The sequence below is a fragment of the Symphalangus syndactylus genome, chromosome 14, assembly GCF_028878055.3.
Source record: "Symphalangus syndactylus isolate Jambi chromosome 14, NHGRI_mSymSyn1-v2.1_pri, whole genome shotgun sequence".
Classification (NCBI taxonomy): Eukaryota; Metazoa; Chordata; class Mammalia; order Primates; family Hylobatidae; genus Symphalangus; species Symphalangus syndactylus.
In genome coordinates, this window is record NC_072436.2 from 97276370 (window position 1) to 97304333 (window position 27964).

Genomic DNA, 27964 nt, shown 5'->3' on the forward strand with positions numbered 1-27964 from the left:
GTTACTTTCCATCTAATTTTCCACCTCTTACATAATCAGAGTACATGAATGCAGAGTGATTATGTGTGTATACATATTTTATTGTATTTTTCAAAAAGTGACCAATAGGACTTTTTAAAACTTAAAAATAATATTAAGTATAAGTCAATACTTACTCATTGTAAAAAAAAAAAACAGAATTAAGCAAAAATAAATAAAATCACAGAGATAACCAATATACCTTGGTATATTTCCCATTCAGACATTTTTCTACAAATACTTACAACAAATAAGGGATAATAATGTAATACTACACTCTACTTATTACCTAACAATACATCATATTTCTATAGCATTAGATATTCTTTTACAACATTTAAAAGGCTGCATAGTAAGGCATTATATGGTTGTACAAACGTTTTTTAAAGCTATCTCTTACCCTACATCTAATTTGATCCCAATTTTTCTTTATTATGAACCATGCTGTGCAAGGAATCTTTTTGGGGTAATGGAAATGTTCCGCATCTTGATAGAGTCAACAGTAAATAGCTTTCAAAACTAATCAAATTCTACACTTAAGATCTGTGCATTTCAGATATATTAATCATACCTCATTTTTTAAAATAGGAAAAAAACATGCTGTGAGGAACATCTCATAATTAAATCTTTTGCAAATTAAGACCATTTCCTAAGGATAAATTTTTAAAACTAAGATTGCTGGATCAAAGGAGATATATATGAGTGTGTGTGTGTTGAAAATATTTGATATTGATTTGTTCACTCAAAATTATTGGCTAAGTTAACACTTCAGCCAAGATATTGCCAAACTGCCTTTTAGAGTAATACTCTCACTAGCAGATTTCTTTTTTTTTTCGACTGCCTCTATAATTACAGAAACTTACAGATTTTTAATCTGTGTCAATACTAGGTTTCAAAATTTGTAAAAATGTCTTACTTTTCACCAGATTTTATAAAGTTACACCTATTATTTCAATCTGTGCTTTTAAAAAAAATTCTGAGTGACAGTAAAATGTTTTTCCATATGCTTATTGATCATTTGTATTCCTTCCAACCTCGATGATCTATCCTTCTTTCCCATTGAGTCCTTTGTTCCTTTTCCCCCAATTGGTATTTATTGTTTGCTTACTGATGAGAAAAAAACGTGTTAAATATTAATGATATTAACCAGTTTTCACCTGTTTCAAATATCTCTTCAAAGTTTTTCAATCCTTCTTTTAAAAATTCTGCTCATAGAATTTTTTATAGAGCCTTTACAATTTTACATATTATAGTCAAATTTGTCTTCTTTTCATCTTCATAGTTTTTGCCTTGGGCATCACACTTAAAAACACCCTTTCCTATCCCCAAGATGATATCAATATTCAATATGTATATGCTCTGACATCCCATTTTCAGCGATCATGGGCTCATGCCCATAGTTGCCTGGGACATTGCTATGCACAGGAGGTGCCTACCTTAGTGAGCAATCCCTTCACGGTGGGTTTGCCCTCAGGCTGCAGGGAAAGTGGGTTGGCAGCTTGTACTCGAAGAACATTCTGTAACACTTTAATCCACTCTTCCAATATATTGGGAGAATCTGCAGTCAGATAGTATGTGTGTTTTTCAGTGATCAACTAGAATGCAACGAGAAAGGTATAGGAAAGAAAACTGTGAAGATTTAGGATTGTTAGCATTTCCTTGTTCATTATTCAAATGTCATTACTTAACATGGAAGCAAACATGCTAAACCTCAAGTCCCAGTTTCTAAATAAATGACTCCATATCATTTAGAATATTTTAACCACTTTGTGAGAATTACAGCAATTAAATTTTTGCAGAAATAATTTTGTTACTCCAGTTTACTTAATTTTGGGGTTATAATTTTATATGTTGTTTATTTGTCACATTTTCCCTTTCTCGCTTAAATGTGCTACAGGGTCCTACTTTTTTTTTTTTTTTTTTTTTTTTTGAGATGGAGTCTCTGTCGCCCAGGCTGGAGTGCAGTGGCGTGATCTCGGCTCACTGCAAGCTCCGCCTCCCGGGTTCACACCATTCTCCTGCCTCAGCCTCCCGAATAGCTGGGACTTACAGGCGCCTGCCACCATGCCCGGATAATTTTTTTGAATTTTTAGTAGAGACGGGGTTTCACCGTGTTAGCCAGGATAGTCTCGATCTCCTGACCTCGTGATCCGCCCGCCTCAGCCTCCCGAAGTGCTGAGATTACAGGCATGAGCCACTGCACCCGGCCAGGTTCCTACTTATTGAAATGAGGAGCAGAATGATTAAAGACTATAATAAAATAGCACATTTTTAGCAACTAAAGAAGAGGTTTCTTAATACAAATGAAAAAATCAACTATAAATAAAATAAGAAGATCTTGCATATAAGAAGATAAATTCTTGGAATGAACATGTGATTAGATATCATGAACTCAGAATTTTCCAGTCTCAAATTAGCCACATTGCAAATTTTCCAAATATTTCAGAAACTTACAAATGATTCTTAACTGCTATGCCCAAAGACAAAGCTTTCCTTGATTCTCGTTTCTAAATTTTTGAGGGGTTTTCAGGTACAATTCACTGGAAACATTGATAATATACCTTTCTGGCAAAGTTGTCTTCCACCCTCCAGAGGAGCAATATAAGAAAATAATGGTTATTGAAGACATTTCAGAAATAAAGTGTCTGAATTTAAGTTACAGATACTAGAATATCTCAACAGCCTGTGTTTTAAATTTAACAGATTTCTGGCAAGACTGGCCTTATGTGTGAGTAAAAATGGGCAGCAGCTGCCCCTACAGTGTGACTTGCTGGGCAGCACAGTCCCTCTGCTCACCAATATATTTCCCACTTTGGTGTTATGGCATCTGAAGTTCATATAAGAACTGTCATTTTCAGATTCTATATTAAAATACAAACATTCCTGAATTTCACAGTACATTATATAACTAACATCTTATTGAGAATTCATTTACCAGATAACCCTTCCTTAAAATAGCTTCACAGTTGGACAGCTGAGAATACCTAGGAGATTAAATATGAGGAAAGAAGAGTATAAAGGAAGAAAGGTAAAGCGTGGTGGGAGTTATTCAACACAAACCTCACTTACATTATAGTTTTAACCAAAAATTCTTGGAGTTTCACATACTTTCGAGGCATCAAACTTACCCCAAGTGAATAAAGAAACATTGAATTATCCCATCTCCTTACCATTAGGTTGGATAATTGAGAATTGAGTTTGGCATGATACAAAAAAAAAAAAAAAAAAAAAAAGTTAAGTACCTGAACTGTTTGTTTGTTATCTCCTCTTAAAATACCGCAGGATGCACTAAGTTCAATATGGCCCTGAGGTTTTCTAATTACATCACTCTGTATGAAAGAGAAAAACAAATGGAAAGTGATTAACTTTAACAGTAATAATAAGAAATGCTTTGTATCATTACTTGCATTATAGGAAGGAAATCAATCAGGTGTCTGATTTATAGTTTGAGGAATTACGTTCTAAACAGAAAACATTTTCCACTCACCGGAGATTTGTAGTAAAGTAATTCACCACCTTTAAGAACAAACCACCGCCGCTTCCAAGACTTGACTTTACCACTCATTTTCAATAAATAACCAGATTTTTCCAGTGGTTCCTAATTTTTAAAGGATAGAAAAAAGCATTTTCAATTTCCTTTTGGAGGCTCAAACTGACTCATTACTTTTTAAAAATCATATTCAGTGTTTACATTTTTCCCATTATCACTGGAAGATGAGCAAGTTTTTGGGAGCTTCTGCTCTGGCTGTGAGTACTCCGTGTCTGTGGAGTAAGCATCAGGAGGAATAGCATAATCACTTTCAGAAGCCACAGAGGAGAGAGACACACCTAAGAGAACAAAGAAAGGAATCAAGTCAGTATTTAACACTGGGGAGGGCCAAATACCGGCTCTGAGTGCTCCTACAGAATGCAATTATTCCTAAATCATAAGCCTCCCTAGACTAGATTTATTCTCATTCCTTTGGCCATAAATAACTTTTTTTGAGACAGAGTCTCGCTCTGTCACCAGGCTGGAGTGCACTGGCGCAATCTCCGCTCACTGCAACCTCTGCCTCCTGGGTTCAAGAGATTCTCCTGCCTCAGCCTCCCGAGTAGCTGGGGCTACAGGTGTGCACCACCACACCCAGCTAATTTTTGTATTTTTAGTAGAGATGGGGTTTCACCATGTTGGCCAGGATGGTCTCAATCTCTTGACCTCATGATCCGCCTGCCTTGGCCTCCCAATATGAAGAACTTTTAAAGCAGAAAACAGAACTAAGAGGTAAAGACTGTCATGTCAATCTCTAAGGAAGTGAAAGGAACAGGAATAATATTTTGGTATGATTATGATCACACAGCTATTTTACATATATAAAATATATGCAATAGTCTACTCATGTATCTTTTATTAAGAATTAAAAATATGTGTATTTACACATTGATATATAGGCAAACAAACGTTGAACCTCAATTTATCAAGATTTTCACAATTACATTTTAAATTTCTTAACTTCTGTAATCACTTTTAAAGTAACCTCACATTTTAAAAAAACACGATTCAGTAGTATTTTTTCATTCAAGTTCCATAAACTACTAAGCAGTTTACAGATTTTAAAAATCTTTCATAAAAGAGAAGCAATAAGATTGAAAGATATAAACAAACTATTTCTTTCACTTGCCAGCAGCTATAACATAAAATTAAATGGAACATTTATATAATAATTCATTTGCCTTTACAGAAAACTCCTTGGGAGTTGCAAGCCACATTTCCTGGGTCACTACAATTGGAGATTTAGAATATATTAAATAAAATCGAGGACTCAGGTAATTATTTATAAAAGTATCCAGCAATTTTTAAAAATATGTATTAACATTTAAGGGACATATTAGAACAATGCCACTCTTGTGACACTGCTTTTTATTTGACTCAGACAAGTAACAGTTGCTATAATATCTTTACTTTTCATAGAATAAACAAAAATTTAAACCTATAGGGACCACAGAGATTGTCATGGCTAATGCCCCAAGGAGACTAAGGCCCAGAGATTAAAGGATTTGTCCAAAGTCAAAGAGTTAGGCAGAGGCAATGTTGGAACACAAATCTCAGGCTCCCAGGACCACGGCCAGTGTGCCAGGCACTGTCCTAGATGCTAGGGATAGAGCAAACAACAAAAATATTGGCTTTCATGGAACAAATTCTAGTGGAAGGAGACCACTGACAAACAGGCAGTAGGTGCTATGGAAGAATAAAACATAGAGCAGACTAAAGAGAATAAAAAGAGCTGGCAACAGAAGAAAGACAAAGGGCTGCAATTTGAGTGGTGTGGTCAGGGTGGACCTCATTGAGAAGGCAGCGTTTGCTGATGGAGGTGAGGAGTCAGCTATACAGACATCTAGGGGAAGAATACCAGCTGGAGGAAACAGCAGTGCCAAGGTCCTGAAATGCAAACATGCCTGGCATGTCTCAGAACAGCAAGAGGGCCAATGAGGCTGGAGCTGAGTACAGAGAAGAAAGGAGATGAGGTCAAGTACATGACTGAATCCTGGAACACCTTATAGCCGTTGTGAGGAGCCACTGCAGTGTTTCCAGCAAAAATGTGTCATAACCTGATTCTGGCTGTAGTGGGGCAAGTTGAGAGCAAGAAGACCAGTAGAAGCTCAAAATATGAAACCAAGGAAGGCTGAGCAGCTCCAGTTGAAGCCGAGGGGATTGGAAGTACCCAGAGGTTCCATGGAACACAGTTTGAAAACCAACAGACACACCATGCTGCATTAAGGGCTTTTTATAACCTACAGATGTCATTTAGTGGAATTAGATCTCTCTGTAACCACTACCTACACACAGAATTTTTCAAAATCCACTAAAAATCATAGACATTTTCCAAGTAAATGTTGTTCTCCACTTTAACATCAGATTAATTGATGAATTTTAAGGTATATTTTCTGCCAGTTAGCAGTGTAACAAATTTAGCTGAAATAAGTCTACTTCACAAATGCCAGGAAAGAAACCTCATTTTGGCCAATTATCTCACTTTATTCCAACAATAAAGTGATCTCCCTCTCACAGACAATAAAAGGCTTAAAAAAAAAAAGACTATATAATTTGTTTGAAATCACAGAGAATTAAGAAGAGAATTAGGACTATAAATGTATCAGTCATAGGCTAAAGTTCTTTTCACTAGGGTCTGAAGCAAGTTCATTGATTTAAAAAATATCCTGTTACGGAGATAAAATTCCCAGTTAATATTCAGAATGATCTGGAGTTGCCTCATATGCCTGCGATTTTTCCTCACCTCGTTTCATGGCTCTGGGGCTGCCTGGCCCACTCCTACTGCGTGAGTCTGATTCTGACGTCCGGGAGCTGGATCTGGAGCTATCTTCTTCCTCTGACCCGGATGAGTCATCCAGGAAAGGGCTGCTACTTATTTGGGTCGCCTTCTAAAGAAAAGTGGAACAACCTCCCTGTATCCATCCCTAATGTTACCACTTATCCAAGAAAAGGCTGCTAGTTATTAGGGTCACCTCCTAAAGAAAAGCAGAGCAACCTCCCTGTATCCATCCCTAAGGTTATCACTCTTTTTGGATAACAGAAAGTTTTACAGGAAGAAGTCATAGGATATAATTTTTTTTTTTTTTGAGATAGAGTCGCTCGTCACCCAGGCTGGAGTGCAATGGCACGATCTCGGTTCACTGCAACCTCTGCCTCCCGGGTTCAAGTGATTCTCCTGCCTCAGCCTCCTGAGTAGCTGGGATTACAGGCACCTGCAACCATGCCTGGCTAATTTTTATATTTTTAGTAGAGACGGGGTCTCACCATGTTGGCCAGGCTGGTCTCGAACTCCTGACCTCGTGATCCGCCTGCCTCGGCCTCCCAAAGTGCTGGGATTACAGGCGTGAGCCACCCGTGCCCAGCCAGCATATGATTTTTAAAAGGAATTTGGGAATGTATTTTGCTGTTACCAAATCATGTTGTTAAACCCTGAATTCTAATTAGCAATTATAAAAGATTCCTGAAAATAGAAGGTTGTCAATACCTGACAATCCTTCTTTTAATTAATACTTCAAGCAAGGAAGGGGTACCCTGGCACTGATACAAAGATCTGCCTAAATTAGGAGTTTTCATTACATTATTAACAATATGTCTCCTTTAAACAATTCATGGCCATGGGGCGGTGGGGGAATCACATGGGACACAGTAAAAACTGGCTCAGACCTCTAATATTCTGATAAGTGTCTTCTCCAGACCTTTCCATTGCTTCTTTTTTATGATATGTTAATGTGAACTTGTAAAACTCTCCATAAAGGGAGAGGCTGTGTAAAATGTTAAGAATGGAATCTGGAGCTTGAATTAACAATTTCCTTGATCCAGCATGAAGAGAAGCACATGTTTTAACAATAACAATGAGTTACCCCCTTCAAAGTTGTATACACTGGGGTGGTCATGTTCTTGTATATCAGAGATGTATAAAGTCCTGATGTGGTATAGGAAAGGGTTGCAACAGAATCTGAAACAGAAAAACAAGAAACAACATTTAAAAAAACTTCTAATTAGCACATTGATCTTTTTCTTATGAATACAAATTAGCATAATTTCCATCTAAAAAGAAATTAGATTAATACATGATAACTAACTGTATAGTCTACTTTATAGATTATGGCATTTACAGGTTTATTTATACACTTTTTTACATGGTTCATTATTTCCTCATGTGTGCTAGTTCCCCAACTAGACTGTAAGCTCTTTGAGAGCAAGAACCATAGCTTTTATTTTCTTGAAATGTCCATGCATGCTTTGCTCAGGCTGGGCAGAACTAAGTATAGGCAACTGCTTACCAACCAATTCAGTAAGCAGTACATAGGAAGATATTCTCTGACTATTCATAACCCTATTACCAGCATAGTATCAAAACCACTGTTCTGGTGGGGCATGGTGGATCACACCTGTAATCCCAGGACTCTGGGAGGCCGAGGCGGTGGATCGCTTGAGCCTAGGAGTTTGAGACCAACCTGGGCAACATGGCAAAACCCTGTCTCTACTAAAACCGAACATGGTTGCATACACCTGTAATCTCAGTTACTTGGGAGGCTGAGGCACAAGAATTGCTCGAACCCGGGAAGGGGAGGTTGCAGTGAGCCGAGATCATGCCACTACACTACAGCCTGGGCAACAGAGCAAGACTTGGTCTCGAACAAAAACCAAAACCAAAACCACTGTTCTTAAGCCTTTATCAGGTAAATCTGATGCTGAAATATTGGAATGTAATTTCCTAGCTGAGTGTAGTGGCTCACACCTGTAATCCTAGCACCTTGAGAGGTTGAGGCAGGAGGATTGCTTAAGGCCAGGAGTTTGAGTCCAGTCTGGGCAACACAGTGAGACTCCCATCTCCACAAAAAATCTTAAAAAGTATCAAGGTGTGGTGGTGTGCACCTGTCGTCCTAACTAATCAGGAGGCTGAGGCAGGAGGATCGCTTGAGCCCAGGAGTTCAAGGCTGTAGTGAGCTATGATCACACCACTCCACTCCCACCTGGATGACAGAGTAAGACACTGCCTCAAAAAAAAAAAAAAAAAAAGGATACAATTTCCTGAATGGAAAGAACTGCAGATAGCTGAACAGGAACTGAATATCAATAGTTACCTCTAACATACGAATTAGTGGTGGGATAGGGAGGAGGTGGTAGAAAGAACCACAGGAAAATTTCTTGTTATTCCAGACAGTTCTTGTTGTTGGTTTTATTTTTTATAATGAGCATGCATTGTTTCTATAAGAATTTTTTGGAAGAAATAAAGAAAGGGGAAATGTGTTTTAAATCCTGGGAAAAAAGGACATAGAAGCCTATATTTTTACCATTTTAAACAGCTGAGATGCCACAGTTTCTCTGATTTAGTCTCTCTCAGGTAAAAAAGTATACATCAGAGTTGAATGTATTTAAGTCCCTACACTAAGATGAATTTCAATTTTAAAATACAAATCAGCAACCCTAGAAATCATTTTTTGAAAGTTTACACGACTCTTTATTCTAATGAATTTAGACATTTAGGAAGTTCTTAGCAAATGAAATAGCAATACAAATCACTTTTCTAAACTTTTTTTATTATGGGAATAAACACAGAACATAAAATTTACCAACTTAATCTTTTTTTTTTTTTTTTTAAGACAAGAGTCTTGCTCTGTCACCCAGGCTGGAGTGCAGTGGCGCGATCTCGGCTCACTGAAAGCTCCACCTCCTGGGTTCACGCCATTCTCCTGCCTCAGCCTTCCGAATAGCTGGGGCTATGGGCACCCGCCACCACGACCAGCTAACTTTTTCTGTATTTTTAGTAGAGATGGGGTTTCACTGTGTTAGCCAGGATGGTCTCGATCTCCTGACCTCGTGATCTGCCTGCCTCAGCCTCCCAAAGTGCTGGGATAACAGGTGCGAGCCACTGTGACCGTGCCCGGCCCATCTTAATCATTTTTAAGTGTACAGTTCAGTAATATTAAGTGTATTCACACTGTTGTAAAACAGACCTCTAGAACTTTTTCATTTTGCAAATCTGAAATGCTATACCCAGTAAACAATAAATTCGTTTCTCCACGCACACCCTGACCCTGGTAACCACCATTCTACTTTCTATTCCTATGAATTTGACCCTTTAAATACCTCCTTTAGGTGGAATCATACAGTATTTGTCTTTTTGTGACTGTACCATGTGTTTGTATTATACTATCCCTTAGCACAAAGTCCTCAAGGTTCATCCAGGTGGCAGCAAGCAAAAGCACTTACTTTTACTAACATTCTCCATATTGAAGGCCTCAGACATTCGAATACCTGATTTGGCTACAGCATAAATTCTGCTTTCCTAGTGTAAAAGAGAGAGTTTGAACACGGTATTTAAAGCAAAAAAAAAATGATTACTTTCAATACACATGTTTTTCATTTGTTCTTCATTTAAGATTCACTAGAGTACAGCATTATTATAAGACCATCATCGGTGCCAACTAAAATATGCCATTGTGAATAGTACTGCAGAGATTTTTCTCCATCTGTTAGTCATTCCATTATTTATCTTTTCCCCACATTTTTGTTTTATAATTTTATAAATTATTTTGAAGACGTGAAGAAAAAGAGAAAGCTTTTTCACAATCACTGACTACACATAAACACCACCTTTAATATTCTTACCATTCTAGAATATGGTCGGTGATGGGGAGAAAAACCATGAGAGGCTATAACATTAAGCTAGAAACCATTCTCAATCATTGATTACACATAAACACCACTTTTAATATTCTACTATTCTGGAACATGGTTAAACAAAGAAAGGAAAAACCTGAAGTCAGAAGTCATAGACAGAGTAGCATTAAATGCTATTGCCTTCCTATGTCAATGTACATTTCACTCAAGTAGAAGAGATACATAAGGTCAAACAAGAAATGAATATGAGAATTGCAATGGAATTTATATTATCTTGTTCCAAAAGTAGATTATTTTGTTTTCTCTTCTCTTCTGAGAAATCTCTGAAACAGGTACTGGACAGGTTACTAGCCCTGCCCCCTTGAGAAAAGGGACCACAGGTGGTTTCTAATGCACAGAGCAACATGTCCTGAATTTTATAATGGGTCTAACTTGGACACAGTTGACTGTCCAGGACATAGTGGGCAACTAAGGCCATCCTCTTCAGGACAGCCAGTGGCTTGAGAGGTAACTGGCATGAGATCTCTGACTATCAGGGACATTTTAGATTGAATAGTGCCTGGCTGAATGAATCAGATGCAGTTTCTTTGAGTGTGAGATACACACACACACAAACAGCAACAGAAAGACATATAACAATAAGGCAGTTAAGCAGGAGACGGGAGGCAGTCTGAAGCCCTAGGAGAGTGGGGGAAAGTAGTTAGCAGTAGAATTAGAGAGAGGGGACTGGAGGCCTGGGAGGACAAGCTGAGCCACTGGGAGCAGGGGCAATGGATGTCACTTGTTTCTATCAGAGGTACTGCTGACTATCACATATTGTCCCTCTAGAGTGACTATTGTAATTTGCATGGTATTCCAGTTCAATAAGTGTAGGCTATGCCTTAAAATAAGCTCTTAGAAATTCTTAAAATAAACTCATATTTATTGGGTAACTAGAATATATCTCTTTTCCTTGAAACCTGAAAATACCTAACAAACACAGAAATAAAATCTCAGACTTGGCCAGTCTGCTGGAAGGCTTTTGAAAAGCAATACTACTTTTTCAGGACTGAATAGCTTCAAAAGAGTAAGAGAAGACAGCATGGAAAAAAAAAAGTAGTAGAATGGGTTGCCAAATAAAATGAACTTAAAAGCATAACCTAAATCTCTGAAAATCTCAACATCATAAGATAGGCAAAATTTCAATTTCTCACTGCCTAAAGTATAACATAATTGGAATTCCAGAGATTCACATGCCATTAACTTCCACTTTCCTGTGCTATCCAAAATTTAGTAATAAACTACAGAAGGTTTCATGTGGATATTGAAATAAAATGTCCTCTTGAAAGCAAATGAGAGCACATACGTCTTAAGGTCTGAATTTATATTAGAAAAACATGTCCACCCTAATTTGCTTAAAACTGCATCAGTTGCAAAATAAAAAATATAATAATAAAAGAACATGACTCCAAAAACCAAAGGAGTCCTGCAACCCAGATGTTTCTCTGGAGGCCAAAGGTTAAATTATGTCAGCATGTGAAGAAAAACTTAAATCTATAACAGATAATTTCAGGCCAGGTGCAGTGGCTCACGCCTGTAATCCCAGCACTTTGGGAGGCTGAGGTGGGTGGATCACCTGAAGTCAGGAGTTCAAGACCAGCCTGGCCAACATGGTGAAACCCCACCTCTACTAAAAAATACAAAAAATTAGCCAGATGTGGTGGTAAACGCCTGTAGTTCCAGCTACTTGGGAGGCTAAGGCTGGAGAATTGCCTGAATCTGGGAGGCAGAGGTTGCAGTGAGCTGAGATGGCACCATTGCACTCTAGCCTGGGAGACAAGAGTGAAACTCCATCTCAAAAAAAAAAAAATTAAAATTAAACAGATCATTTCATTTTATTTCAAATATAGGGAGAATTTTTTTTTTTTCAGTCTAGCAATGTTATCCTACTAATGGTCAATGTTTCAATGGAAGAAGATTTTATCTATTCTAGGTCTGTAGAAAGATGCTTTGGAAACCAATGGCTATATAAGCTCAAAAAGAAAATTAAATTTATCTTAAAGCCAATCAAATAACGACTAAGTTCAAAAACTGATAACTAACAAGAGTTAAGTGTCCCGGTTCAGAATTCACCCAAAATATCACAGTTGGGGGAACCCTTCTTTCCCACTCCCAATGTTTCCTTCCACATGGAGGAATCTCCAGTAATTGAACACTGCTGATCCCTCTCCACCTATTCACTTTCCCCTCCCCAAGAGGAAGAGTGGCTTAACGTGATTGGTAAGCTGAGAAGGAGAAACTGGGCATGCAGAGCCTCGCAGCTTCCTCTCTCCTTTCTCTTGAGAAGTAGCTGCCTACAGGAAACAACCATCTGTTCTGTTTTTTGAAGTAGTAAGTTTTAGAGGGTCATGGCTTCACTGGCAGAATCCTGTGGTGGTCCAGGGCTTGCCGGGAACAGGTGAATAAATCCAGCTAATCTCAAAGTTCAGTATTAGAAAGCTCATTTGCCCACTAATTCTCTAAAATTAGTTTTATCAGTAAATAAGGTAATATCTTGATCTCCCATCTGTCTTGTCATTATCTTATTTCTCAATTGATTCAGAACTCAGTGAGGGAAGAGAAGAAGAAACTGTATTCTAAAAACTGGAAAATGTCAGAACAAAGCTGGATTTGAAAGGAAACAAGAAAAGAAAAAGTAAAACTTGAAAATGAGTGTGGATACTTTGGGAGGCCGAGGCAGGTGGATCACTTGAGGTCAGGAGTTCAAGACCAGCCTCACCAACACGGCAAAACACCGTCTCTACCAAAAATACAAAAATTAGCCAGGCATGGTAGCACACGCCTGTAGTCTCAGCCACTCAGGAGGCTGAGGCAGGAGAATCACTTGAACCCGGGAGGTGGAGGTTGCAGTGAGCCGAGATCACACCACTGCACTCCAGCTTGGGCGACAGAGCGAGACTCCCTCTCAAAAAAAAAAAAAAAAAAAAAAAAGTGTTGAGAAAAAGACTACTGTGTATGTGTTACATGCAGCAATATAATTACCCAAGAAGGAAAACGGTGCAGGGGAGGAGTTGGAGGTTTGCTGCATGCCACCTTCTTTGCTGAGTCACAGTTTTCCTGGTCATCAGAATTTGGAGAGTCCAAGGAGTCATAGGAAAATAATCCATCATCACAACTCGTGTCCATATTCTCTAAAACTTCTGTACTGTCACCATCAACTAGATCAAGATCAGTTTCCTGAGGTCTCAGTGGTCGTATCATGCTTATAGCATTTCTATTTGTACCAAACATCCTGTCGGAGCTTAACTGTGGCTGGCTAAAGTGCCTTTTGGCTAGTGCTACACTTACACTGAAAACATTAGGAATCCTTAACTTTGGGGGTGGCAGGTGTGATGAAGGCACTAATTGTGTTCCTTTTCCAGAGAGTGAGTTAGGATGCTTTGGCATTAAAGCTGGGGTCAAAATAGGGCTTGGGGTGTTGGCTTCACTCGATGAAGATGAATAATCGAGTCTCTGAGATTGAAATTTTTTATTCAGTTCATCCGAAGAACTATCTTGCTCCTTTTTACTTAATTCAGAATTTCCCTTTCCAAGAGGACTATTCAGAGCTTTCCACTGTGCCTCCTGCTGCCAAGAATATAGCTTCTTGTGTTCCGGTCTCTTTATGCCAAAAGTCTCTTCCTCAAATATAGAGCTGCTGTCATCAGATGCTGTCAGATACATTTCACTCCCCATCCTGCTACACTGGACCCCTTCCTCAGATGTGTGACTGGAGAGGGTGGATGTGCATCTGGACTTGGATCTTCCTTTGCTCCCGTCTTCCTCATCAGAACTCCAGTCACTCACTGGAGCCCCAGAATTCTGGGAGACTCCACCATCTGTGGCAAAGCTCGTTCTTTTTTTCCGATTCTGTTCTGAGACACAAGGGGTTTGATGCAATGTTCTCTGGCCTCTGTTGTTTTCTAGAACTTGGTTATCAACAGACTTTTCTGGAATTTCCATTTCTACAAAAGGATACGTCATATCAGCATACTGCCTTTAAGAATATAATCTTTCTGTACATTTAGCTTTATGTAGCTACACTGTAGAAATTGACACTGTAGAAATTTGCTGGGTGCAGTGGTGTGTACCTATAGTCCCAGCTACCTGGGAGGCTGAGGCAGGATGATTGCTTAAGCCCAGGAGCTGAAGGCTGCAGTGAGCTATGATCAGCCACTGTACTCCAGCCTGGGTGACAGAGCAAGACCCTGCCTCTATTTTTTTTTTAAAGGAATAAACCAAAACTTTCATACAAATAATTTACATTATCCTGTGTTAGTCTTATGTCTTTTTTAAACACAAGTTTTTGAAAACTATAAGCTTTATATAAAACTCAGAGCCCTAATATGTCAATATAATAGTTTCAAAACTGGGTTTTACAAAAAAACATGTTGGGGAAAAAAAAACTGAGAGTCTAAACAGAGATAATAAAGAAGCAAAATGTGAAACAGGGCAACTCTGACTATCAAAGAAAGCAATCACCAAAAAAATGAACAGCATAAATTCAATTTTAGAAGCAAAGAAAATGACACCTCCTTTCAACTAAATATTTAAATTATAATGAAGTAAATTTAAGCATAATAAATACAAAGCTATAGTTTAATAAACCTTGCACCAAACTTTGATACATAGAGATATGCAAAATCATGAAGAAAATATAAACACAGAAAAGCTTTCCTTGCTCTACTTTTGGTTTAATCATAACTACAAAATGTGTTTTTATAATAAGAATAACACTCTTTAAAAATATCTTTAGATATGGCTTATTTTTATGTATAACATAATTAACAGAATGAACCATCGACTTCATAAACAAGGAATTAAACTTTTAGACTGAAGTGTAGAAAAGAAACTTTGAAAACATGAAAACATAGACAGGACCTTCATAATTAAGGAACTAGAGGCTGAACAAATAAACTCTAAAATTTGGTATTAGGCAGTTTGTTAAATTTGCAAATGAGCAAGAGCATCAGTACAAGCAACCTCAGCTGTACTCCACTATTAGAAAAAGGGAAGGAAATGAAAATGGCTTCTCAAAAGGTGAAAAAAAGATGCAAGTAGGTCGGGTACAGTGGCTCACACCTATAAATCCAGCACTTTTGGGAGGCCAAGGCTGGCGGATTGCTTGAGCCCAGGAGTTCAAGGCCAGCCTGGGCAACATGGTGAAACCCCATCTCTATAAAAAATACAAAAATTAACTAGGCATGGTGGCATGTGTCTATAGTCCCGGCTACTAGGGATGCTGAGGTGGGAAGATCGCTTGAGTCCGGGAGGTCAAGGCCGCAGTGAGCTGTGATTGTGCCACTGCACTCTGGCCTGGGAGACAGAGTGAGATCCTGTCTCAAAAAAAAAAAAAAAAAAAAGAGAGAGAAGAGAAGAGTAAAGCGAGTAATGGCATGAAAGCAAGGTGCAAAGGAGCCTTCGGATTGGAAAATGTATCATTTTCAGAATTTCATAACCAAGCATAGAGACAACTTTTACTGTTATACTTTTTCTCTTCTGGGGGAATGAAGTTGGAGCTGAAAGCAGAGAGGATGAAAACTCAGGCCTAAAATATTTGGGGAAAGTCAACAAAAGTGATCGTGCTAGAGGTGGCAAAGCCAACAGCTACAACAAAGCAAAATTTAGAGGGATTTTTTCTTTTTTTTGATAGAACCGCTTCAAGACTAAAAGAAGAAGAGTAGAAATCTGTATACAGGACCAGGGTTTAAATATCTAGGAAAACATTTTCCTCTTTGAAGGATTAAAGGAAAATCAAAGAGTTATTAATTTATCCTCAAGGGTTTTTTTCTTTAGAAGTTTGCTATGCCAATGTTTAATTTCATGTGTAATATTAGGTAATGCTTTATATTTTAAATTATGTTTTATGTGTAATATTAAGTAATGTTTTATATTTTAAATAAATAATGAATAGGAAATTCACAGGGTGGGACAGTAAACTTTTTAATTTTAAATACCCACCTTCCACCTACAGCAGGAAAAAAAAATTACGAAGGAAAAATCAGTTTCTCCTATGCATCACTGGCAAAGGCTCTCAGAAAACACAAAATAATTAGATACACAAAGTTAAATGTTGTATTGCTCTTTAGAAACATTCTCATAAAACGTCAAATTGTCAGAAAAAAATAAGGAAAATTAAGCTATATTTGTATTAATCTTAGCAAATGATTTTTCCTTTTTAAAAAATGCCAAAGTCAATTCCTGTAGTCCATAAATACCTTCCATGTCTTTTCCTTCAGTGAACTCAGGTTCTTTCGATGATATCTTGCTCATTTCCTCAGATTTTACTACTTGAGGAGGACTCCTTGCTCGAGATAAAAAGCACCCAAAGGTCAAACTGCTCAGGCGCTGGCCTTCCGAAAGCTTTAGTGCAGAGACAGTGGATGACTTCTTTCCTTGAACTTCTACAACATCGTTAATCAAAATTAAGATTTGAATTTTTTATAGAAGTTTGTTAAACACAGAACCAAGGCATATAAAAACTTGAACAAATCACTCTTTATGCCAGAAAAAAAGCCTAAAGTTCATCTTTATTGATGTACAATAACATGCAACCTTCAATGACAAGCATCACATCCCAATGTTTAAATTCTGTTTTACATATTTTGAATGTTCAAAATATTTTTAACTTGAGAAAGAAAAATATCTAATCCCTTTAAGAGTAGTTAGTTCTAAGCAACGACAAAACACAAACAGATTATAAATAACTAGAGAGCTCTAGCTTCCTGCAAAGTCAAGTATTGACAAATACCAGTTCAGCGTTGGTAAAATTTGCACAGTATGCCACCGTGAAGAAAAAGAAACTGAGGTCCTGGTTGCCGAAATAACCAAAGGAAACTTGGATCATCCTTGGGGCAACCATCCCATGATAACTGTAATGACTTTTGCTTATCTTAGTTTTCAGTCATGAGAAAAAAGTAGATGGGGAGGTTAGGTCTATGGTAACCACAATATAAAGAGCTTTAATCACTCCTTTAAAGAGAAAAAAAAAAAAAAGAAGAGATGAGTAAAGAATTTATACAGGTAGTGAAGTGATTAGGTCAGCATCTAATCATGAATTTAACTCATCTCTTGGACTTTTTTTTTTTTTTTTTGAGACAAGGTGTCTCTTTGTTGCCCAGGCTGGAGTACAGTGGCATGATCATGGCTCACTGCAGCCCCAAACTCCCGGGCTCAAGCGATTCTCCCACCTCACCTCCTGAAAAAGCCGCCAAGTAGCTGAGAGTATAGGTGTGTGCCACCATGGCCAGCTAATTAAAAAAAAATTTTTTTGTAGTGATGGGGTCTCACTATATTGCCAAGGCTGGTCTCAAATTCCTGGCCTCAAGCACTCCTCTCACCTTGGCCTCTCAAAATGCTGGGATTACAGGAGTGAGCCACTGCACCTGGCCCAGTGGCCCAGCCAAAAGTTATAAATAATTTTGGAGATATATTTTTTTTAAATAGACCAATATCACCACTGATATTCTTGAGTTTATCAGCGGATTATCAATTGATTCTCCTAACCGACTGGATTCAAACCCTCATCTAGAAGATCCATATGCGGAAAGGATTCGAACACTGGTGATCCATGAACGAACTGAGTTATGACATTTGCATGCAAGTAACCACCAGCTCAGGCATCTAAGAACACACAGAAGTGCCTCAGAGCTGCCCTCAAATAATGCCAAGTTCAATAATGTGTTTGGCATGTGTGATGCCAAGAACCCTCCTCCAAAGTGCTCAATGCAGCTACAAATGTATGATATCTGTGACTCCCCTAATCTCCATTAAAAGGTCTATTCTCTAAGGCCAAAATTCAAGTCTTCTTGGACTTTTAGAGTACATGTCTCTCTGATACAACTACCTCTAACTCACTATCTTGTGTGGTAAAGTCTCCTGTATTCTTTCAAGAAAACAGGGAGATATAGCACTACATCACTTAGAAGGAGCAAAACGTCCTCACCATTAGAGACTGGTACCCATCATCCATGATGTCTGACCTCCCAGGCTAATGTCTCTGTACAGTACTTTAGCAAGTTGGACTCTCTGGAACTTAGTTTGGTTCTAAAAAGTGTACCAATGGAAGGCCTTTTAGAATAGAGAGAGGCAAAATTAGTATTTGGTCATGTTTTTCTGATCTAGGTAGTGATCACTTTGGTAGACATCATCAATTCCATCTCTTTTTTGCCTTCCACTTTCAGGCCCAACATTCACTTGAATGCAGGAGTTCTGGTTTGTTTAGAAATTCTCTTTCATTTTATGACAACAGCTTCTTGGATGACATCAATAATTGCATTTTTAAAACATCAAAGAAAGTAAAAGCCTATATAGTCAAATAAATCCAACTAAGCTATCTTAGTAAAGAATTTGTACCTTGTAGTTTTGACTGCATTGTTCTTATCTCTTCAGTTTGGTTTTGGTTGATCAAACGAAGATTCTGATTCTCCAATTCCAGCTAAAAGAACATAATGGTATTCTTTTCATATAGAGATAACATTATAAAATTGTACTGATAAATTATAATATTAGAAAATGTTAATATTTAGTTTCTCTACATGTGTAAGCAAAATACAAAGGAAATGATAAACAAATCTCAGATTATTTTATCAGAATAGGCTATCAACCTAGATAATTATGGTATCAACATTCACATTTTTCAGAACTAAGAGTTTTAAATGTTTTCACCCCTTACGCCTTTTCCACTGTAAAATTATTTTAAAGGAAGTGATTTCAGCTTTAAACTGCCATAGAAACGAAAATATGTGCTTCTCAGCTACCAAATACATTAATTTTATGAGATATAGATGTGTGTCCTATTATTATTTGAAATTAATTAGAACTCAAATTAACTTATTAGAATAAAGTTATTCACACTGATCATCATGAGTCTATTAATATGTTTAATTTTTAAAATACACTGGATATTAAAATGAAAGCTACCTATATCTCAAGTTTATCAAAAGATAGCAGTATCACCAACCGATCAAAATTTTTTGTTTTACTCAGAGCAATCACATATTCTGATGATGTATCAATTCAAAAGAAGTAAAAGGTAAAGAAAAGGAAAACATATAGCAATAAATACCTCATTTAACTTAACTGTTACCCATTCTTTGATCTTAGCTGCTTTCTCTTCTATTATTTTAGCTTCTTGTATTCTTATTTGTTTCTGAAATAACAATAGCAATTTGTTTGGTTCAAACATAAACTCAATGGTCTGGAAATGTTATACCATAAATATACAAGGCAAATCCACTTAAAACTTGTTTCCAAATTACTATATCTACTTTCAAATTACCAAATAGATTTTTAAAAGAAAAAATTATTCAGTAGATACAATAAGAAACCACAAAGCCACATGCACGTATTACTAGTTTTAACAACCGCTATTCTCTTTCTCTGAAAGATCATACACTGAAGTCAATCTACTGAGTTTATCAACAAAATAAGCCATTTCTGGAAATGGTCTAGGATTTAGGGGTCAACCACGTTGGGGAGAAGAGAATAAGACTCTCCTTAGGGGCATGGCTTTTTTTTCCCCTCAAATACTAGCTTTCAAAGATCCAAGAAAAATAAACATAGTGAAATTCTAGCTCTCATTTACCAGCCTTAAAATCTGGTTATGGTCACAAAACTACTGAGAATGTGTTTACCAAATAAATCACCATAGGCAGGGTCTAGGGGTGGTAGAAAGCTGAAAACCACTGACCTAAAGAAACACTGGTCTTTATCAAGAAATGGGAAAAAAATGCTGAAAATAAACAACTTAACACATTTAACAAAATGATTTCATAGTGGTCATATTTAAATGATGTTAAGTGACCATTAAGTACATAACCCCAGTGCAATTTTTTCCCTTTTTTTTGAGACGGAGTCTCGCTCTGTCGCCCAGGCTGGAGTGCAGTGGCACAATCTCGGCTCGCTGCAAGCTCCGCCTCCTGGGTTCACGCCATTCTCCTGCCTCAGCCTCCCAAGTAGCTGGGACTACAGGCGCCCAGCACTACGCCCGGCTAATTTTTTGTACTTTTAGTAGAGACGGGGTTTCATGGTGTTAGCCAGGATGGTCTCGATCTCCTGAACTCGTGATCCGCCTGCCTCGGCCTCCCAAAGTGCTGGGATTACAGGTGTGACTAATACATTTTTTAAACTAGATTACTTGATTCCAATAAAGTGGTTCAAAAATGGTGTACTCATTTCTAAGCAGAAAGATTGGCATCAAATATAAATATTTAAAATGTAACGTTCTATAAACATTTCCAACATTCTAACAATCTGAAGCAAAGATTGGTGGCAAACAATTTACAGACATACCTGCTGATAACCAAATGTTCCCAGCTTAAATACTACATTTAAACTCTAACATCTGGCTGGGCACAGTGGCTTGTGCCTGTAATCCCAGCAGGTTGGGAGGCTGATGTGGGCGGATCACCTGAGGTCAGGAGTTCAAGACCAGCCTGGCCAACATGCCAAAACCCTGTCTCTTCTTAAAAAAAAATACAAAAATTAGCTGGGTGTCGTGGTGTATGCCCGTAGTCCCAGCTACTCGGGAGGCTGAGGCACAAGAATCACTTGAACCTGTTGGTTGGGGGTGGAGTTGCAGAGGTTGCAGTGAGCTGAGATCGAGCCACTGCACTCCAGCCTGGGTGACAGAGCAAGACTCTGTCTCAAATAAATAAATAAACTCAAATGTTTGAATATTAACGAGCATTCTCACATCCAAAAAGTGTTAGATCTTGCCTTGGAATCACTCTGAACTTAAAGGAATGCCATTTTACTTGCACCTTTCACCAATAAATGTGATGCAATCCTATGGGTTAACCGAATAAGCAATATTTCTCCCCAAATATAGAAATTTAGGCTCTCTCTTTTTAATCTTTGTGATTATGCACAAATGAGTGCGCACACTTAGAACTCTTTATCAAATTCTTCCTAACCTGCTCTTCAAGTTGCAATTCCAAGTTTTGAATGATGTCATCTTTTTCCTGTATTAGCGACTCCAGATCTTGACACTTATTATATAATCTTGTCTCTGATTCACTGGTTTGAATATTAGCTGCTTTTAATTTATCTTCCATAACTTGTACCTAAATTCAAAGGATAAAATATTAAAATTGTGTGTGTACTCAGGTTATCACAGTATTAAACCTAGAATTTTACCTTAATATTATGTAGATTCCTAAAAGACTTCAAAAAGGAAAATATTAAACAGCAAGGTTTAATGTATTTAATGATTATAAAGTCTGAAGCCTATTTCACCAAGTGGTGTTACCTTGGAGGTACATACAAACATAAGAAATTCTCAGAATATTGCTATCATATAAAGTGATGTACATGTTTCCTAGAGCGATGACAATATGCAAAGTGTTTATATGAGTATAGAAACAGAAAGTTTCCAGCCCTCATTTTTTCATATTTTAAACAAAGAGTATAAATAAAGACAGGTGAGTGGTGAGATGAGACCCAGACTGGATGGCCTGGTATAATAATGTATTATGGGAAAAAACTTGAACTTAGGTGAAAAAGAAACATATACACAATGGAAAGGCGGGTGGGGAAACAACCTTAAAGCCCCAAATGATGGACTCATAAAAAATAAAGATGTATTAGAGCCTAGATATAGGTAGGAGAGTGCACTCAATGAGGGCTTCTTGATTCATTCATTTAACAAATATTCACTGAAAACCTGCCAAGTGCCCGGCTTATTCCAGGCCCTGAGAAAGCATCAGCAAATAAACTAGACCCCCAAACCCCTGCCTGCATAGAAATTACATTCTAGGCCTGGCACAGTGGCTCACACTTGTAATCCCAGCACTTTGGGAGGCCAAGGCAGGCAGATAGCTTGAGTCCAGGAGTTCAAGAAATTAATTCTAGTGGGTAAGAGAGATCACAAATATAATTAATATGTTTTTTTTAAAAAAGAACAGTACTTTACATTACTTAGGTGATAATGATAGAGGCAAGAGGCAGACAAATGCCTAGGCAGATGGGGCAGGTCCCCGGTGAAATCCAACCTTCAAGCTGGAAACAGTCCCCGGTAAATCCTTGAAACAGATTGAGAACTTGCCTTCCCGTTTGGCACACTTTCTTTTGATTGATCCCCATCCTTCACCTATTTTACATATACCTACCCTTTCCTAACTGGTTTTCTACACTATCATGCCCACTTTTGAGTGGTGTCTTTACTTTAACTTGTTTTGCATACTCACAAGCCAATCAGCACGCACTCCCTATTCTGAGCCCATAAAAAGCCCCGGGCTCAGCCATATTGGGAACTCTCCTGCTTCGGGTGGGGGGACCACACCCGGCGTCCCCTCTCCACTAAAAGCTGTTTCACCATTCAATAAAAATTCCTGCCCTGCTCATTCTTTGAGTGTCCGTGCGACTACTTCTTCCTGGTCGTGAGATAAGAACCCAGATCTAGCTGAGCTAAGAAGCAAAAACTCCTGCATCAATAAGGGTAATGGGAAAAAAAAAGCACAGGGTAAAAGAGACTGAGGGTGTGGCTGGAGGTTGAGTGGTGCTTCAAGTTTAATATCTAAGATAGATTGGCCCTGCTTGGATATTCTGTGAAACACATCCAGGCATATAAAATCTCAGAAAGGCATATCCGCATATTGAGTTTGCCAACCTACATGGATTATATAAGTCTATTCAACTCATAGTAAAGTTTAGATTTTCCTATCACCACCTTTTAGTTCTCACTTTTCTGTCCTTTAGTTCTCACTTTGACTCACAAACTTGATCCTTGATTGTAAATGGTCTAGTTGATTGGATGCCTCAGCAGAAACTTCACAAGGAGATCCAAATAAGAGATGTTTGAGATGTTAATGGTAGTAAGAAGGAAAATAAAGTATTGGGTACTGTATACAATATTAAGACTTTCATTCTATATACTCCAAATGGGTAAGAATATAATTTTAGCAATATTTCAGATTATAGGGACAAAGAGAAAAAAATAATGTGAAAGCATTTGAGAAATTAAGGATGATAGTAAAGATGAAAATCTGAAATTATTAAAAACACTTCTGAAAAGTCACAATGAATCCTTACTTAAAGCTAAAAAATATTTGACTAATGAGGGTTTTCTCCTGAAAAGGTATAAAGGTTAGTTTGGATTTATTTTTTTTAACCATGAATGCCAGGTTTCATCTGCGGGTTCACTGCATAAATGTAAATCAACTCAGATGCCAAAACTGTTCTATTTAAATACCAACCACATGGCTGGAAACTAGGAAAATAAAAGCAGATGAAAAAAAAAAGTAGAAGAAGAAAAACGTATTCCACTATCCAAATGATAATTTAAGTTACCTTAGATTTTAAGAAATATAGTGGGCTTTCTACATGAGCTGAAGGACAAAGATCTGTATCAAGGACAAAGGTCTGCATCAGAAATGATGTCATGCAAAACTGCCCAAGCAGGACAGACAGCTGGACAGTAATCTTAAGATGGTATAGCTATAGGCAGTTCCATATATGGCATTCTGTAGCTGAGGAAGCAGGGAGAGAGGAGCAGAGCCCAAGTCCAAAATGATAGTTCTCCTCTGGGCACAGAGTAACAGAAATAAACCTCAAGAAAAACAAAAGTAACTGAGTAAGAATAAAAATAAATGCTACCAGACCTACATCTAGTGTCCCTTTATTAAGTTAAAGCAAGCCACCCTACAGACATTGGGTTGTCACATAAAATAGTCCTATTATTGCTTAGGAAAGGTCTATAGACCTGAAAAACTATGGTTTTGAACTACTCTTTTACCCTGAATAACACATTCAATTTGAAAGTTGTTATTATATGAATGAATGCTACAGAGCTCCTTGGATGCATCCTTGCCGTCTGAAGCTCTTTAATTCAACCATTACTTTTAGACAAACAATTTTCCTAGGCAAGAAAAATATTGGCAAAAGGGGCAAAATCTCTTAGAGAAAGAGACCACAAAGTAGTTACAAGCAACCTACTTACCAAGTGGTCCTATTAAGACCAAGTTCGGTAGACAGGATTCAGTCTTCCTTGGTAATTAATATGAATAAGAGGTCTACAGAAAAGCTAAGAGGTCCACAGAAAAGCTATGAGGTCCACAGAAAAGCCAAGATGCCTTTTAAAACATCTCACCACAAGCATATGGAAAATAGCTCACTTGTTTTTCCATTCATTTAACCAGAACCATTTAAGAATTTTAACTACTCAGAGATTGGCCAATAACAAACACCAGTGAATTCAAATTGGTTGTTAAATAAACCCTCACAAATGTGTATACACAGATAGCCTCCAGTGTGGAATGTTTCATGTTTTTAGGCTACTTTGCTTCTTTACTTCTAGGAGAGCCTCTGATTGTATCCACCCACCTCAGCACACCCCTCACCCACTTCCCCCAAACCTTCTTGATCCCAAGGTCCCTAAATTCCTGTTCAGCAAAGGGTTAACTCAGTAGACTTGGGGTGTACAGATCCTCCACACTCCAAAGAAAGGACTGGTCCTTCACTGGCTCTTGGGAGACAACCTCTGATGCCCTGGAATATCTTGACTGTTAAGGCTGCCTTTGTATTAATAAGAGATTTTGCCCCTTTTGCCAATATTTTTCTTGGGCCACACCACATAGTTTATGCTAATGGTGTGACTTATGGTGAGTGCCTGTTTTTTTGTTCACCTGGGGCCCTGGGCCAAAATGTATCAGTTTGACCTCTGGGTGGGCTGGAGACTGACTAAGATCAGTCAGGTGGATACTTCAGGCCTACATGACTGACCTCTACTAAAAATCCTGGACAGCAAGGCTTGAGTAAGCTTATTTGTTGGCAATATTTCATACATGTTGTCACACATTGATGGGAGGATTAAGTGCATCCCAGTGCAACTCCACAGCAGAAAGACAACTGGAAGCTCATACCTAATTTCTCCTGGACACCACTCTATGTGCCCTTTTCCTTTGTTGATTTTAATCTGTATCTTTTCACTGTAATAAACGGTGACCAGGAGCAAAACAGCTTTTCTGGGTCCCATGAGTTATTCTAGCAAATCACTGAACCCAATACAGCTTCCAGGGCTATTTTCCATAGGAGAAAGCAGGAGCTGCAAATATTACTCCCGTTGTAATTATTCATATCACTATTTCCTTCTTCCTATTTCTAACCTCATTCCTGTCCACTATACATAATCAAGATGTGACTGTATTTTTAAGAGGGGGTTGAAACTTTCTATTTCTATATATAAACTGCTGTGGCATGACAAAGATTCCTGATTGTTTCCAAATAGTATGACAAAAGAAATTGTTTAGAGTATTTTAAATCCCAGACTACCTTCCAGTTACTTAAAATTTACGTGTTGATTTGTTTAGATTGTTTAGATTCATATAATAACAACTTCTTTATAGATTCTGGATATTAGACCATTGTTGGATGCATAGTTGGTGATTATTTTCTCCCATTCTGTAGGCTGTATGTTTACTCTGTTGATAGTTTCTCTTGCTATGCAGAAGCTATGGGCAAAGGACATGAACAGACACTTCTCAAAAGAAGACACAGGCTGGGTGTGGTGGCTCATGCCTGTAGTCCCAACACTTTGGGAAGCCAAGGAGGGAGGACAGCTTGAGCCCAGGAGTTTGAGACCAGCCTGGGCAAAAGAGTAAGAATGCATCTCATGCAGCCAAAAAACACATGCAAAAATGCTCATCATCACTGGCCATCAGAGAAATGCAAATCAAAACCATAGTGAGATACCATCTCACAGCAGTTAGAATGGCCATCATTAAAAAATCAGGAAACAACAGGTGCTGGAGAGGATGTGGAGAAATAGGAACACTTTTACACTGTTGGTGGGACCGTAAACTAGTTCAACCATTGTGGAAGTCAGTGTGGCGATTCCTCAGGGATCTAGAACTAGAAATACCATTTGACCCAGCCATCCCATTACTGGGTATATACCCAAAGGACTATAAATCATGCTGCTATAAAGACACATGCACACGTATGTTTATTGCGGCACTATTCACAATAGCAAAGAGTTGGAACCAACCCAAATGTCCAACAACGATAGACTGGATTAAGAAAATGTGGCACATATACACCATGGAATACTATGCAGCCATAAAAAATGATGAGTTCGTGTCCTTTGTAGGGACATGGATGAAACTGGAAAACATCATTCTCAGTAAACTATCGCAAGGACAAAAAACCAAACACCACATGTTCTCACTCATAGGTGGGAATTGAACAATGAGAACTCATGGACACAGGAAGGGGAACATCACGCTCCAGGGACTGTTGTGGGGTGGGGGGAGGGGGGAGGGACAGCATTAGGAGATACACCTAATGCTAAATGACGAGTTAATGGGTGCAGCAAACCAACATGGCACATGGATACATATGTAACAAACCTGCACATTATGCACATGTACCCTAAAACCTAAAGTATAATAATAAAATTAAAAAAAAAAAGAATGCATCTCTACAAAAAAATTTCTAAAATATTAGCTGAGTGTAGTGGCACATGCCTGTGGTCCCAGCTACTCAAAAAGGCCGAAGTGGGAGAATCACTTGAGCCTGGGAGGACAAGGCTGCAGAGAGCCATGATCATGCTGCTGCACTCCAGCCTGGGCAACAGAGAAAGACCCTGTCTTGAAAAAACAATAATTAAATAAAACAAAAGAAGATATACAAGCAGCCAAGAAACATATGAAAAAATGCTCATCATTGCTAATCATCAGAGAAATGCAAATCAAACAATAATGAGACACCATTTCACACCAGTCAGAATGGCTATTATTAAAAAATTAAAAAATAACAGATGCTGGCAATGCTGTGGAGAAATGGGAACACTTATACACTGTCGGTGGGAATGTAAATTAGTTCAGCCACTATAAAAAGCAGTCAGAGGTTTCTCAAAGAAACAGAAGTACCATTTGACCCAGCAATCCGGTTACTGGGTATATAGTCAAAGGAAAATAAATAGTTCTACCAAAAAAGACACATGCACTTCTCTGTCTATCACAGTGCAATTCACAATAGTAAAGACACGGAATCAACCAAGGTGTCCATCAATGATGAGTTAGATAAAGAAAATGTGGTATATACACACCAGGGAATACTACACTGCCATAAAAAAGAATGAGATCGGGTCCTTTGTAGCAACATGGATGCAATTGGAGGTCATTATCCTAAGAGAATTAATGCAGGAACTGAAAACCAAATACCACATGCTCTCACTTGTAAGTGGGAGCTAAACATTAAATATACAAGGGCATAAAGATGGGAACAACAGACACTGAGGACTATGAGACAGGGAGAAAGAGAGGGGGACATGGGCTGAAAAACTATTGGGTACTATGCTCACTGCCTGGGAGATGAAATCATCCATATCCCAAACCTCAGCATCATGCAATATAACCATGTAGCAAACATGCACATGTACCGTCTGAGTCTAAAATAACAGTTAAAATTATTTTTAAATATATATATATGAGAAGGGGGGACATGGCCAGATATAAGGCTGTAAATAAGGAGAGGAACACACGGATATTTGCATGTCATGCTATACTACTTGGATGGGATCTCATAAGAAAGGGAAGGCCATATGTTTATAAAATATCTTTTTAAAGCTTCTTAAAAAACTTGAACTCAAGAATGTGTCAAAATTTACTGATACGTTATCAGGGAAATCAGCAAGTTGATTATAATTTTTTTATGTTTACTGCAAATTAATTAATCATTCTAATCACATTTACAACACAATTATTTTGGCATACTACTCCATGATTATAAAGTAGGATTCTTCTTGCAGAAGTTGAAAAGCAAGATCATTAA

At 38.0% G+C, this 27964-nt stretch overlaps 1 protein-coding gene across 1 annotated transcript in view; it reads right to left on the reverse strand.

Annotated features, from left to right (window-relative positions):
- The window catches only part of PLEKHH2 (pleckstrin homology, MyTH4 and FERM domain containing H2), a 130793-nt gene that overhangs the window by 52733 nt on the left and 50096 nt on the right, over positions 1-27964 (reverse strand). Inside the window, exons 4-15 of the mRNA XM_055242826.2 lie at positions 21109-21258; positions 19260-19343; positions 18548-18629; positions 16411-16596; positions 13196-14157; positions 9764-9839; positions 7408-7502; positions 6291-6435; positions 3710-3846; positions 3506-3616; positions 3261-3347; positions 1455-1613 (exon numbers count right to left, since the gene is read on the reverse strand). Of these exons, the coding sequence (XP_055098801.1) occupies positions 1455-1613; positions 3261-3347; positions 3506-3616; positions 3710-3846; positions 6291-6435; positions 7408-7502; positions 9764-9839; positions 13196-14157; positions 16411-16596; positions 18548-18629; positions 19260-19343; positions 21109-21258 (2274 nt within the window). The remainder of the gene's footprint in view (positions 1-1454; positions 1614-3260; positions 3348-3505; positions 3617-3709; positions 3847-6290; positions 6436-7407; positions 7503-9763; positions 9840-13195; positions 14158-16410; positions 16597-18547; positions 18630-19259; positions 19344-21108; positions 21259-27964) is intronic.